The 13000-nt window shown below is 39.0% G+C and overlaps 2 protein-coding genes and 1 long non-coding RNA gene across 5 annotated transcripts in view; 1 reads left to right on the plus strand and 2 right to left on the minus strand.

Moving 5' to 3' along the window:
* The window catches only part of LOC145484742 (uncharacterized), a 179923-nt gene that overhangs the window by 11473 nt on the left and 155450 nt on the right, over window positions 1-13000 (minus strand). Inside the window, exons 9-10 of one of the 2 annotated variants that reach the window (XM_081463375.1) lie at window positions 12935-12997; window positions 12678-12824 (exon numbers count right to left, since the gene is read on the minus strand). In XM_081463375.1, coding sequence (XP_081319501.1) covers window positions 12678-12824; window positions 12935-12997 — 210 coding nt within the window. Of the gene's footprint in view, window positions 1-6808; window positions 9715-12677; window positions 12825-12934; window positions 12998-13000 lie in introns of those variants that run through there. The other variant, XM_081463377.1, reaches the window with a different exon arrangement.
* Window positions 13-3597, plus strand: LOC145484831 (uncharacterized). 2 transcript variants are annotated; one of them, XM_081463474.1, is made up of 2 exons: window positions 13-1207; window positions 1586-3597. In XM_081463474.1, exon 2 carries the CDS (start codon window positions 1664-1666, stop codon window positions 2225-2227), a length of 564 nt encoding a protein of 187 aa, XP_081319600.1. In that variant the 5' UTR covers window positions 13-1207; window positions 1586-1663; the 3' UTR covers window positions 2228-3597. The 2 variants fall into 2 exon arrangements, with proteins under 2 accessions (XP_081319600.1, XP_081319601.1); XM_081463475.1 differs by having other exon boundaries at window positions 13-964; window positions 1058-3597.
* LOC145484898 (uncharacterized) lies at window positions 3215-6750 on the minus strand. Its single transcript, XR_014049101.1, has 3 exons — window positions 3894-6750; window positions 3545-3617; window positions 3215-3282 (listed from the first exon to the last, which is right to left on the minus strand). It is a non-coding gene; the product is annotated as an uncharacterized LOC145484898 (long non-coding RNA).

Below are 13000 nucleotides of genomic sequence, written 5' to 3' on the forward strand. Positions count from 1 at the left end.
GAAGACTAAGGAAAAAATAAGAAAACAGATTGAGATGAAGATTATGCGACGCTTACGTTTATTGAGTTCGGAGATTAAATTTTGTTCACAAAGAATGTGCAGGACTTAAATTGACGCCTGTAAATGCTATAAAAATCCCCGTATCAAAGGAGTTGAGGTGAAATTTATCAGTACTCGAAATGAAAAGCACGCTTAAAGGCTGGTCGGAGTCGTAGTCGGAGTCGTAATCAGAAGCGTAGAGCGGTACGATCTAGTGAAAATCAAACCGATGGAGTCAGAAGCAGAACATTGCATCCGCTTATGCCTCCGTCGCTTACAATCTAGTGAAAACTACATTGTCGGAGTCGCAAGCAGAAACAGAAGAATAAACCAATCACAGTGTTCGATTCCGGGCCTTGTGATTGGTTAGTTCTTCCGCTTCTGCTTCCGACTCCGACTATCTAGTTTTCACTGGATCATAAGTGACGGAGTCGTGAACGGAATCGGAAGAAATGGAAACGTTCTTATTCTTCCGACTCCGACTCCGTCGAGCTTATGACTCCGCTTACGACTGATTTTCGATTTTCACTAGGTCGTAAGCACTCTTATGACTCCGACTAGGATTCCGACCACGACTCCATCGCTAGTGAAAACCAGCCTTAAAGGGATACTGTCATGGGTTGACATACGCAGTAGCATTCACTCTCTCCGAAACTTGTCACGCTCGACCGCCATTATGGAAATATCGGTGAGTATAAGAATTCTGCATATATTTTGCATTTAAATCAACTTAATGCAAAGCAAATACTCACGAAGGTGAATTTCTTTTACTCAGGAACCAGCGGCGACCTTTTGTAAATGCAAAAGTGCTTGTACAACGAAGCGCAAAGAAAATAGTTCTCGTGGGTGCCCGTGCAAAGGGAGAAACGTGCTGTGTACAGATGAATGTAAATGTGGAACAAGCAATAAACCTTGCAGAAACAGGGTATGCATGCCTATAAAGTTGAATACATTCACTTCTTTTGTTATTGAGTTGCGAAAAAGCGTACGAAATAATTTGTGTATTCCCTTTCTTCAGGATTCGAACGAGCAGTCGTCATCGGCCTATGAAAGCCGTATACGTAGAATTTGACCGAGGCTGGAAGGATCGGGATTTCGTCTCTCATCAGGCGCTACCGACGTTCCAACTGAGGATCAACAACAAATTAAAGAAACCAACGATGTGAAGGTATTTTTTTATTCGCTAGTCCGTTGTTGTGTTTTTTTTTCTTACCTGTATCCCAATTATGATGCGCACACGAATGGACATTTGCCTTGCAAATGCTGCAAATGTCTGTGATATTTGGCATTGTTTTATTTCCTTATCAGTCCCGAGACTAAAATGAGTGAGAAGTATTTTTATAGACTACGATTATGTCAATAATTTTCCCAGTTTTTTTTTCTTTTTAACTGACACATTTTCAATTTCCGGAACGTCAGAGTGAATTATATGTAGCCCTGCATTTTTCCTTTCTTTATTAGTAGATGAATATTTTCGGGTTGCTTCCACGTTATATTTTTGTTATGATTGTATAGTCATCATTTTTATTTTGAATTATAAACATAGTAAGAGTTCATTGCTACACTGGATGAGGCAATGATGCGAAAGTTGGCCGTGAGGGTTTAGCGGAGGGGTGTGGGGAGTATGGATTATATCCATACTCTCCTCATCATGGAGGATGACCTTGATGGCACAGATGAAACAGGAGACATGATTGCTGACACCGAGACAGCTGGAGCTACATGTACAACCGTGGCTGTAACTGTTTCTTCAGCTGAGCCCGTTCCTTCACCAGGCAGTCCTTTGGTCGATTGGTGTACCTGTGGCCTTTGCAGGCCAATGGCACAGGCTGTAGAAAATAAGTATTACAAACAGTCAAAGTGCATCACAACAACTTCCCACTTTGCAAAGTTATGTCTGGATCCTGATTTCTTGGAAATGTGTATCAGGAACATTAGTGACATCAGAAATGACAGAGAAGATGCAAGTACACGTGCTTTTAGGAAACCCGCAGACAGACAATTTATTTTAGCAAAGTATGGCCGTCTTGGTAAAGGAAACAGGCGTGTTTGTCCTTCATGTGTAGTTTTGAAAATACGCGAGCGATTAACCCATCAGTCACAGGGGTTTACATGGGATATCGGGAGCACTGAAATTATGTATGAGACTGCATTCTGGCTACATGTCAATTTACATAACTGCTTATGACTTATGAAAGTGAAATCTTACGGTGATCTTGAATGGTGGTGTTGAATTATTCATACCAAATTTCTGAGTGTTTGGTTTTCCAGCTTTGATAAAAGCAGTTGTTTCAAGAAGATAGAGATTTTCATAAGTGGGAAAAGTGAAGTGTTAGAGTTTTCTGAGTGTCCAAGGTAAAACCCTTCCACATGTATTTCTTACAAAATACAGCAACTCACACTTGATACAATTGACTATTTTATTGCTTAGTTGATGTACTCTGAACTTTCCTGATACACCGCCTAGAAGGATGTACTTATGACTTAATATACAAACTTTACTTTTTTTCAGTGGTAAAAAACGTTTTTTTTCACTCTTGTGCAAGAGTCATGCATATGCATTTCAGTTCAATAAAAGATACAGTGGTCCATTAATTTTCATTTCAAGTCACCACAGGTGTTTTCCCTGCTCATCGATTCACCTTCAATAAAAATATAAACACTGATATTTGTAGAAAATCAAGAGTCCAAATAATATCCCCTGATGTAATTATCATGTTGTATCAAAATGGAACATTTTCCATATTTTTTGTTTGATAACATAACGGCACAGTGAGTTTCTAAGTGGATGTACATTGTATGTTCACATATTATATGAAATAAATACTGTGGAAAAATTATTCATTTGACAACATTTCCCCCAAATCCTGACCAGATGTTGATTTTGCATGCTTGGAGGGCACAATAAACCTGCTTTTTCTTCCCAACAGTTCCTTCGAGGAAGGGGGAGGCTTTGCAGCCATTGTGGGTGCCACTAGACGTGGATCGCTTTCATTGAGTGACACATTGCGTGCCACGAGATCATTGTCCTCCACTCTAGCACGTAACATTCTTGCTATAAGCAATGGAATGTAGTCAAAGGTTTTGTTTTGTTTTACTGTTCTTACATTCCACTGCTGAGTTCTCTGATTATATCTCCTGGAGGTGATTTCATTCCCAGACTTGCTTGTGGCTGATGGGAGATCCAAATGAAAATTCCAGTCAAATGTAGCAATATACTTCCTTGCCTTGTAAGCTTTATAGCTGCAATGAAAAAAAAAAATTATTATTGTAGTTGACTTTGTTCTATCACTTGTCTATGATCAGTTCAATGGGATATGATCCTGGGATGCATGCAGATAAAATATATCCTTTCTGTGAGGTGTAATATGGCTGAGCACACAACAAGGATGTTGGGAGTAATTGTTCGGTACTCAAAATTAAAGAGTTTTACCATTTAATTTCATGCATTGTACCACAAAGCATTTCACTATACATCTAGAATATTATCAGTGTATAAATGTACCTAAGAGGTGATCTCTTTGGAGTGCATGTATGCAAGGGTCAGGCTGTTTGCACACTCTATTCTGCCAGTGTGCCTGAAATAATAATAACAATAACAATAATAATAATAATAATAATAATAATAATAAAACTATCTTCGAATCATATCTCAATGCTGTGACAATAGTCCCAGGCAAAGTGCAAATTATAATCTGTATATTAGGATGTTGACCCATTGGATGTAAAATTTAACACACTTTTGATGTATACATATGAATATGTATATTTTATATTTGAGCCATGTACAAAGTACATGTAGTATTCTGTACTAGGACAGAATGACAACTTACAAATTCATGCCACTTGGTTACCTTAATCTAACATAGAATCGGAAACTGTCAAGTAGCTCTGGGTTTAAGATGACTTTCCGCAACTCTGCAAAGTCCTTGTCGCGCCGGTCAAACCACGTTAAGTTGGGATCATGGATTTGATCATCATGGTCACACCTCCCGTCCAACCACTTATGGGAGTGACAGGCATGATGAAGTAGGCCAATCCACTTACTCTAAAAGAATATTATAGAGAACAAAAGGACAAAGAAGTCAGTATGTGTTGCACAAGGCCACAAGTAAGTGCGGCATCTAGCTGCCTGGTCTTCTTGACCCATTAAGAAAAGATAGATGTTCTTAGTAAACAATTTGCATTGTGTGATGCATAATGGTAACAGCACAAAGCTATATAAAAATATTCCACATCAAATTATATCCATTTTAGATTTCCCCTACCTTCATAATTTGCAAGGCTTCCTCATCTGCGAACTGAACTTGTTTTTATATCGTTTCTTTGTTTGTTTGTTTGCTTTTGCTGGGCGTAAGTTTACTAACGGCCTTTACTGGACAGAAATTACCAACAGTGTATTGCTTAGGTTGTTAGGTTTCTAATTCAGAGAGAAAATAGATCCGTTTGCCTGTATACATATGGTGGTACATGTTTCAATGACGAAAAAGCCGGCACTCCCGCGTTCATTGTTTGGGTTCTTGTTATGGCGTTTTTCAAAGCCAATATGACAACCTAAAAAAATATAGTTTCTTTATCTTTTCATTTTAATCTTTTTCTACTGATATTCTATTCGTGCGCGTGAACTGAACCTGCCATAAGGCTAAAAGATTATATTCAAGTCTTCTCTATGCGCAAACTTCTGTTCGCGCGTGCGTGTCGCTAACCGGCGTGGATAAGAAAGTATATCTTGATTCTGAGGTCAAGGGGATAGAAGTGTAACGATAGCACGATAGTGGTTTATTGACCACTTTATATTAACTTTAATATATTGACAGCATAGTAATCTTTTAACGATATGTCACCGCCTTTTCTGCGTTTATCAGATAAGTTGTCTTCAATCGTAATATTTTTCTGTTTTCATCCAGTTCAACAAATCAGAATTCATCATTGTGCGATCTAACAATCCATTTGTCTACCTTGTACCAAAATTCTTTGGCCCTGTGGACTTTACATTAGTTGCGATAAACTGATATAAGTATTTCTCGGTTACAGTTCACTAAACTGCCTTAAAGTGCAGAAAATTAATATTAAAAGAGATGAATAATGCTTTTGCTGGCACAGTATTAGACTCTCTTGGTTACACTACACCCCTGGGTGTGTCAACTTAAAGTGTAGCCGAATAATGTTATTAGACTCTTTGGTTACACCACACTCCCGGGTGTGCCACCTTAAAGTGTTGCTGAATAATGTTATTAGAGGCATGACATAAGAATCTCTTGGTTATACTACACTCCGAGGTGTGCCACTTAAAGTGTAGCCGAATAATGTTATTGTAGAAATGACATTAGACTCTCTTGGTTACACTACACTCCTGGGTGTGGCACCTTAAAGTGTAACCGAATAATGTTATTGCAGGCATGACATTAGACTCTCCTGGTTACACTTCACTCCTGGGTGTGCCACCTTAAAGTGTAGCCGAATAATGTTATTGCAGGCATGACATTAGACTCTCTTGGTTATACTACTCTCCTGGGTGTGCCACCTTAAAGTGTAGCCGAATAATGTTATTACAGGCATGACATTAGACTCTCTTGGTTATACGACACTGCTGGGTGTACCACCTGAAAGTGTAGCCGAATAATGTTTTTGTAGGCATGACATTAGACTCTCTTGGTTACACTACACTCCTGGGTGTGCCACCTTAAAGTGTAGCCGAAGAATGTTATTTGCTGGCATGATATAAGATATTATTTTGGTTATATCTTGTAAATTAGGTTATTAATATTGGAGTGCATGCTTGCGTCAACAGGGGACTGATAGAATTACTCTGGTTAAGGTTACCGTATACCTTCAGGGGTGTCTCGCGTCCAAGCGATGTAACGCGTCCGGGTTAAGCGGTAGATACCTAAACCCCTATATCAAATTAAAGCTTATAGAGCTGGCTATCAAATTATACTAAGAATTTTGAAATGAAATGAATTGTCGATTTTTTCAGGACCACTAGATGCGAGCGCCTTAATCACCTTTTGGAATTTTGCTTTTCGCCAATTAATTTTTTTCGCCGGTTTAAGGACAAAAAGCGCTAAAAAAGCGTGTTTGCGTTTTGCCATATTCAATTACAGTAAAAAGTTACGGAACATTTTCGAAATAGGATTTAAAAAATGTGAAGTGATCGCACAAAAATCGCTCCCAGACAAAACATATTTGGATATAAACAATTCGCAGACACATTTTTGGTTATTATATGTTAATCTAGCTACTGTCCAAATTTGAGGGCAATCGAGGAAATTCCTTTGAGTTGTTACTCTTTAAATTTATTCGAGAAAACAGCGCTAAGAAAAATCTCTTGCTTCGCCAACAAACTCCGCCCACAAACGCCTTCAACTGGGTTCTCAGATCACCTGAGCCAATCAAGTTTTTTCTCGCGGTGAAATTTACGCGCAAATCTCCAAAATACCCTCGTGCTTTCTGTTCTCTTGACTCGATCTTTTTGCCTCCTTGATACGATAGCCATAGCTTCATCCGCGAGCCCAATTTTAGCTCCTTCACTCCGAGATGTATTTTCATTCGTTCTTCGCTGTCTTCGCTTTTTCGATCTGGTCCTCGGAGTTTTCCGTGGTCCATGTTTACTTACAACTTAATAGAATTACAACTAATGCGACAAATGCTTGGATTAACAATGCTGACCTACTGAGTAGAGGTGAGCAGCCATTCAATTCGTGGTATCCATGTAGGTTATTGATAAGCTGTTGTTGAAAATTTATGACTATTAAATTTCCTGAAAATTCCCATAAAAAGTTAGGAAACTCTAAATGAAATATATTTCAACAATCCAAACTGGACTGACCTGACATTGAACTGACAAGAAAATTATGCCTGAAATTTCTAGAGGTCCATCAAAATCACTTGGTTGATGTTGCAAAATTCAAACCGCTCAGGGAGTCAACTAGCCTCGTACGCAGACACTTTTTTTTAACTCATCACGCAATATCAGAGGGAGGAAAATTGCGTGACGAACCCTAAGAGTATCTGCGTAGGAAGCTAGGAATGAGCCAGCTTTATTATTTTCCTCACAGGACTAGTCCAAAATATAACAATTTCTAAAATGACTGATATTAATTGTGGTCCACAGTACCATCCTGACGTTTCAATCAAAAGAAAATACCGCTATGCTAGCTGACCCCTGACCCTACTCAAGCAAAATCCACCCAGACCCCTGATGGTAAAAATTAAATTCAAGCGGGAAAATAAACTGAGATTGAGCTCTCAAAACACAAAGGCAGAGCTAGTCAGGCTGGAACGGCCATTGCCATTCAAAGGGCTTATTTAAAAATGGAAGTTCCTTTAATTCCCTTCGGGGTAAATCAGCTGAACTCAAGTAACATAATTTGTCCGTAGGATTACCACCGTTCTTGACCACGTCCTTTTCGAATAGTGAGCAACTTTAATCCAGGCCGTTCAGGAAATTATTCAAGCGACTAAGTTCTTCATCCTTGTGAAGTGCGCTATTTAATATCAGGATGTTGGCTTAACAAAACGGCCAGCAAACGAAACTTCAAATCCAGAGCATGCTTTGCGCAATTTGCCATGATAACTGGAGATGTCGGCAAGGCACAATGATCGAATTTCCATCGCGCTTTTCTTAAAATACTGTATCAGACTTATGGCACAAACACGATGGGTCAGCGCATGTCAGTTTTTTTTCTGTTTTTTTTTTTTTCTTCCGAGAAAGGTCTGGATTGATGATGCGAGCGGAGGGATAAAAGCTCTTCCTTGGCGCCATCTTCGCGGTCAAATGAACTCGCTAGGTCGAGGCAAGTCACGAGGTGACGTTTCGCTGTCGCAAGAAACAATGCTTACTTAAAATAACACAACGTTTTCCAGATACTGACGGTAAGTGATATGACACATGACTGAAACCGCATACGCATCATATCACATCAGCTCTCAGGTTTGTTTGTGCGTGTGTGGCGCGCGTATGGAGCGAGTACGGTGAACGTATGTATGTGGCACAGGCACATGTGTGTGGTACGCGCGCGCGCGTGGCATTTGTTCCTAGGTATTCGTATGTAACCAATGTATTCGTATATAACCTGTGTATTACCGCATGTGTTTGTATGTAGTCGAATGTTACTCGTATGTTACTCGTATGTAGTCGTATGTTACTGGTATGTACTCGTATATTACTCGCATGTACTCGAACGTTACTCGTATGTAGTCGTATGTTACTGCTATGTGCTCGTATGTTACTCGTATGTACTCGTATGGTGTCTTAGTCACGATCCTTCTGATGCCCTTTTTCGCAAACAGAGGCAGATTTTTCGTTACAGTCTCGCTTTTCTTTTCATATTCTAACCAGTTCCACAAACTTAAGCACGAAATTGGCCTTATTCTATCCGTAAGAGCCGGTGGATGTGTAAATGTTGTAATATGTTTAGCGGAGGTTATAACTGACTCTATCAATTTGTATATGCATTAGGTGCAATAATACCAGTTACATGCGCACTAGTATTTAGTTAAACTGCATCAGTTGCCCCCGCTGAACTTTTTCCTTGCTTTGGTTATGGGATATTTATATTTTTAAAGATAGTGCATGGACGTGCCCTCTCATTGGTCGATAGGTATAGGTGTGGTTAAATGAGAGTATGTAAATACGGTTGTGAAGAGAAATATTCTATAAAAGCGACAGAGTACTTTTTTTTTCGTGTTTACACAGCGTCATCTAAACAGTCGGCTGGTTGGGAGAATTCTCAAAGGTTACGTTGGGTGTTCGGGTTTGCATTACGGTGTCAAATTTTCTCTACTCCCCTCGTGTTTAGATGAGGCTCTGTAAACACAGAAAAAGTCCTCTATCACTTAAATAAGTAAATTTAATAAGCGAAAAACGTTTTTCTATCGCTGTGGTAGTAGCATTTATTTACACTGCCTTTACATTATAGAATAATATCTAATCCAAACTAACTTAATACAAAAGATGGACTTCGCGGAATAGGACATTGTTCCCGGAGAGCTAATGATAATCTACTTCTTAATTTATGGTCCGCTATAGTTCCCTAACTGCTTTACCCATATGGATTGCTTTGAACAGGCATTTATATTATTCCTGTAGGTAATATTTTCAAATGCAAATGATATGATACTGTTTTTGATGGTGTTTACAGGTAACCAGCTTCCATTTCAAGGTTGCGTCAGTCCAATCCTGAAGATAACAAAATGACCTAATGTGTGTGTCGTATGAACTCCTTACGAATGTTCTTAAAAATTTAGTACGCTATAGTTTTAACACTGTATATAACAACGGCGAAAGGTATTTTGATGAAACGGGTACGCACACTGTGACTGCCATTTCTATGTAAATTGTTTTGAAAAATGTGCGTATGTGTAACCGGCTCATCACTGTACAAATAAGGTGCCACAGTCGTAATGCTGTTCAATTGTTAGTCTCACGATAAATTCTGAAACCCACGTTTCATCTTTAATTGATGCTAATGTTAAAGTTGACAACGGGTGAGCCCCCTTGTTTTAAGTTGGACACTCCCAGTAGTGAATGTAACAAAACATATCGGAGACCCCTATACTCAGAGTACCCTCGCATGTACACGTGTATTTTCTTTTTCCACCAGATTTGCTGCTCGAAAGTGTCACAGACTTTGCGTCATTCGAGTCACAGTTAACACCAAGAAACGTCTTACCCTGCAACAGTCCTAAAGTGATGACGTCACAAAAATAAAAGTTTTGAAATTATGGGATGTCATATCTTATAGAGGATCCTAAAAGATGCCCTCATCCCAAAAATTAGCTCTGAATTGCAATTCCCGATAGAGATATAAGGGATCAAAGTTTGATAGCATCCAATACAAACCCTTCAAAATTGGTTTCAGTTCCTTCAGTCTAGAACTGACTCAAAATTAAAGAGATTTATATGGGGCAGTACTAATTTTTCATCCGTTTATATTTCGGCAGGGAATTACAATTAAGAGGTCATTTTTGGCAAAGACCCTTTTTTAAGGACGCTCTATTCGAAAATGGCGCCAAATCTCATAATTTCTCAAATTTATTTTTGTGACGTCACACTTTAGGACTCTATAGTCGATGAAGTCAATAACAAAAGAATTTATTTATCATATTACATAATTACATGTTTCATAAGGAAAAAGCCAGACTTTACTATAGTTACTTTTAAACCTACATTTGATTCAGTTTTTTCGACCATCTCGGTAGCGTACACATTCGGTCTTTGGCCACCACTTTTTCCTCTTTCGTAAGAACAAAGAGTCCTATTGCCAGAGCCAGGTGGTCTGGGAGGCCCAGGAGGGCCCTGGGTACCAGGTGATCCATTAGATCCAGGAGGACCCTGGGTACCATTTTAACCTGGTGGCCCTTTTGGACCTGGAATCTTGCTCATAATGCTTATGTTGGTTACATAAGGTAAAACAAAAAAAACAGAAAAAAGAAAAGAAAAAATAGATTTGTTAATGATTCTAGAGCGAAAGATGGGTGACACGGTGGCCTATTATTTAGTTCGGTAAAGTCCAGAACAATAGGTCCGGTTATGAACTCTTGCTAGGGTGTATTGCATTCTTTGGAAAGAAACATTTCTGCACACAGTGCTTCTGCACACGGCAGGTGCATAAATGACTACCAGAGAATTCAAAGCTTGCGGTAACCCTGAAGCGGACTTGCCCTCCTATCAGAGAAATTAGACTGAAATACTTCTAGCAGCTTAATGACGAGGAAACGACGCCCAAGCTTTGGCGGTATGGGACGTCACTTTGCAATCACGCAGACTTTACCCCTTGCAAATCTTAGATATTGGCCCTATACTTCAATGTAACTGGGAAGTGTGAGGCTTAATAAGTTTAAGGACGTTCTCGCTAACTGTTTGTGCGCATCCTTACGGCGCACGCAAATTCACACGCCACGTCATGCATCGAGCGCGCGCGAAGTAATAAAATGGACAATTATAGATCAGATGACCATTGCTATAGCTTTGCCTGGATTTATCGATCACGGACGTTCGGTGGCCCTATTTTTCTTTTGATGAATTATTTTCTCTACCGGTTTTCCACGTTCAGCGAAAAAATGAAGAAAATCTTTCGATTAGAAGATAAATCGTTCGTTTAGCTCTTCGTTTATCGGTGCGGCGGTTTCAAATGCCTCTTGAAGGGTTACGGTTGGTGAAAACACTGGCAACATTTGGAATTATTTACGCAACAGACCCACCCCTACAAAATATGACTAAGATCGCTTTCCTTCGTTGACTCACCTTCGATATTTTTAACCATAAACCCCTGTAGACCATGCTGAATTGCGTGCCCCAATTTTTTCACCACGGTAGTTTTCCACACGCTTTATCTCTGAAACGAAGTCGATGACCCCCAAATTTTTTCCATTTCTGACGTAAGTAACTCATTATCTGACTGCAGTAAAAATTTTTAAAACAATTTATTGACTGGAAAATTTTCGCGCTAACGTCCTTAAGCTCTTTCCCCGCATAATTTAAATTATAATGCTCTAACGCTTGGCTTCCCGAGGATAAATAATGCAGAATCCAGATTACTAGGGATCTTTACTGGTGTTATTTTTCTAGCGTTGGGTTGTTTTACTCTGTTCATGGCTAACTGCTGCCATAAAGCACCAGACTCGCATATTGATGCTCGTAAAGATGGATAACTTAAGTTTTTATTGGACTTGGCTTTCAACAAAAAAACCTGCAATACATCTAGTCCTTGCGGAGGTTAACACGTCCACCATTTTAACCTTGACAATTCACATATCCCAGGGCAGTTAAGCACCGAAGCAGACTCTACCCATCACATTAGATCTAGGTTTTATACAGTTTAAATAACACAGCTAGCCATGAAACAACATCGTCGTTCTAAACTTGTTGTAATCTTACCAAACAAAACAAATTATACTTGAGGACAGCGCAACACGAGATGTCCTTCGATAAAGCCGGCCAATGTAAAATCCAAAGCCAAAGTCAATACTACAATGGAACCCCGTTAATCCAGTCACCAACAGGTCACAAATATTTTAGCCGTATTAAAGGGGTTCTTTGAATAAGAAGGTGACTGACTGAGCCTTTGTTCGGGCCTGAATAAAGTGGCCGTGTTAACAGGTTGGACGTAAGGCGGCGTTCCACTTTATTTCATTTATTTATTTATTTATTTATTTAAAATGCAAAACATTAAAGCAGATCAAAAAAATGATGCAAATTAAAATATGGTAGTATTAAATATTAAATATTAAATATTAAATTTAAATATTAAATATTATAACAAGAAAAACATTCAAAGAATATATTAATCCATAAATTTTTTTTTCACCAAAGCTTACGCTAAAGCTAAAGCTTACTTCTCAATTCCGCTAGATCGAGGAAGATGTCTTAAAGAACGTTAAACGCAGAGGAAGAGATTATGCGCAGAGATTATTGGGATCTGTTGAGATCTGTTGAGATATGTATGCCGCAGCGTGCCAGCAATGAATAATAATAGTTAAGATTAGCTTCATGCTCCACGCGCTTGTGGCTTTGAACATGCAACATGCTGACACTTTATAATGGTCCTAGATTGCTTCGCTTTTAAACATTGGATATAATTACAGTAAGTTTTGATTGCTGTTGCGTTCTATGCCTTGTGCTCTCCCCCAATTACCTTTTGATCCAGCTGTAGAATGTTTCGTTCAACGTCAATCATTTGTGCACTAACACTTGCATTCAATGCCTGCCAAAGAGCTGATAAGTTGTCAATTCTTTTGGAAGAATTCTGTATCGCGAGCGAGACATTTGCAGTATTTAAGTCCTACAGAGGAAAACAAAACCTTAAAACTCAGTACACTGTCTACCGATATGAGTGTACCATACAAGTCACATGTTTTCACTATGCAACAGTATTTAGTTTTTAATATGCACCTGATTTTGAACTGAAGTGTTAGTGCTTCCGGCAGTCAAAACCTTTCTTTTAATCTCTTGAAGCTG

This window comes from Orbicella franksi, chromosome 4 (genome assembly GCF_964199315.1).
Source record: "Orbicella franksi chromosome 4, jaOrbFran1.1, whole genome shotgun sequence".
Classification (NCBI taxonomy): domain Eukaryota; kingdom Metazoa; phylum Cnidaria; class Anthozoa; order Scleractinia; family Merulinidae; genus Orbicella; species Orbicella franksi.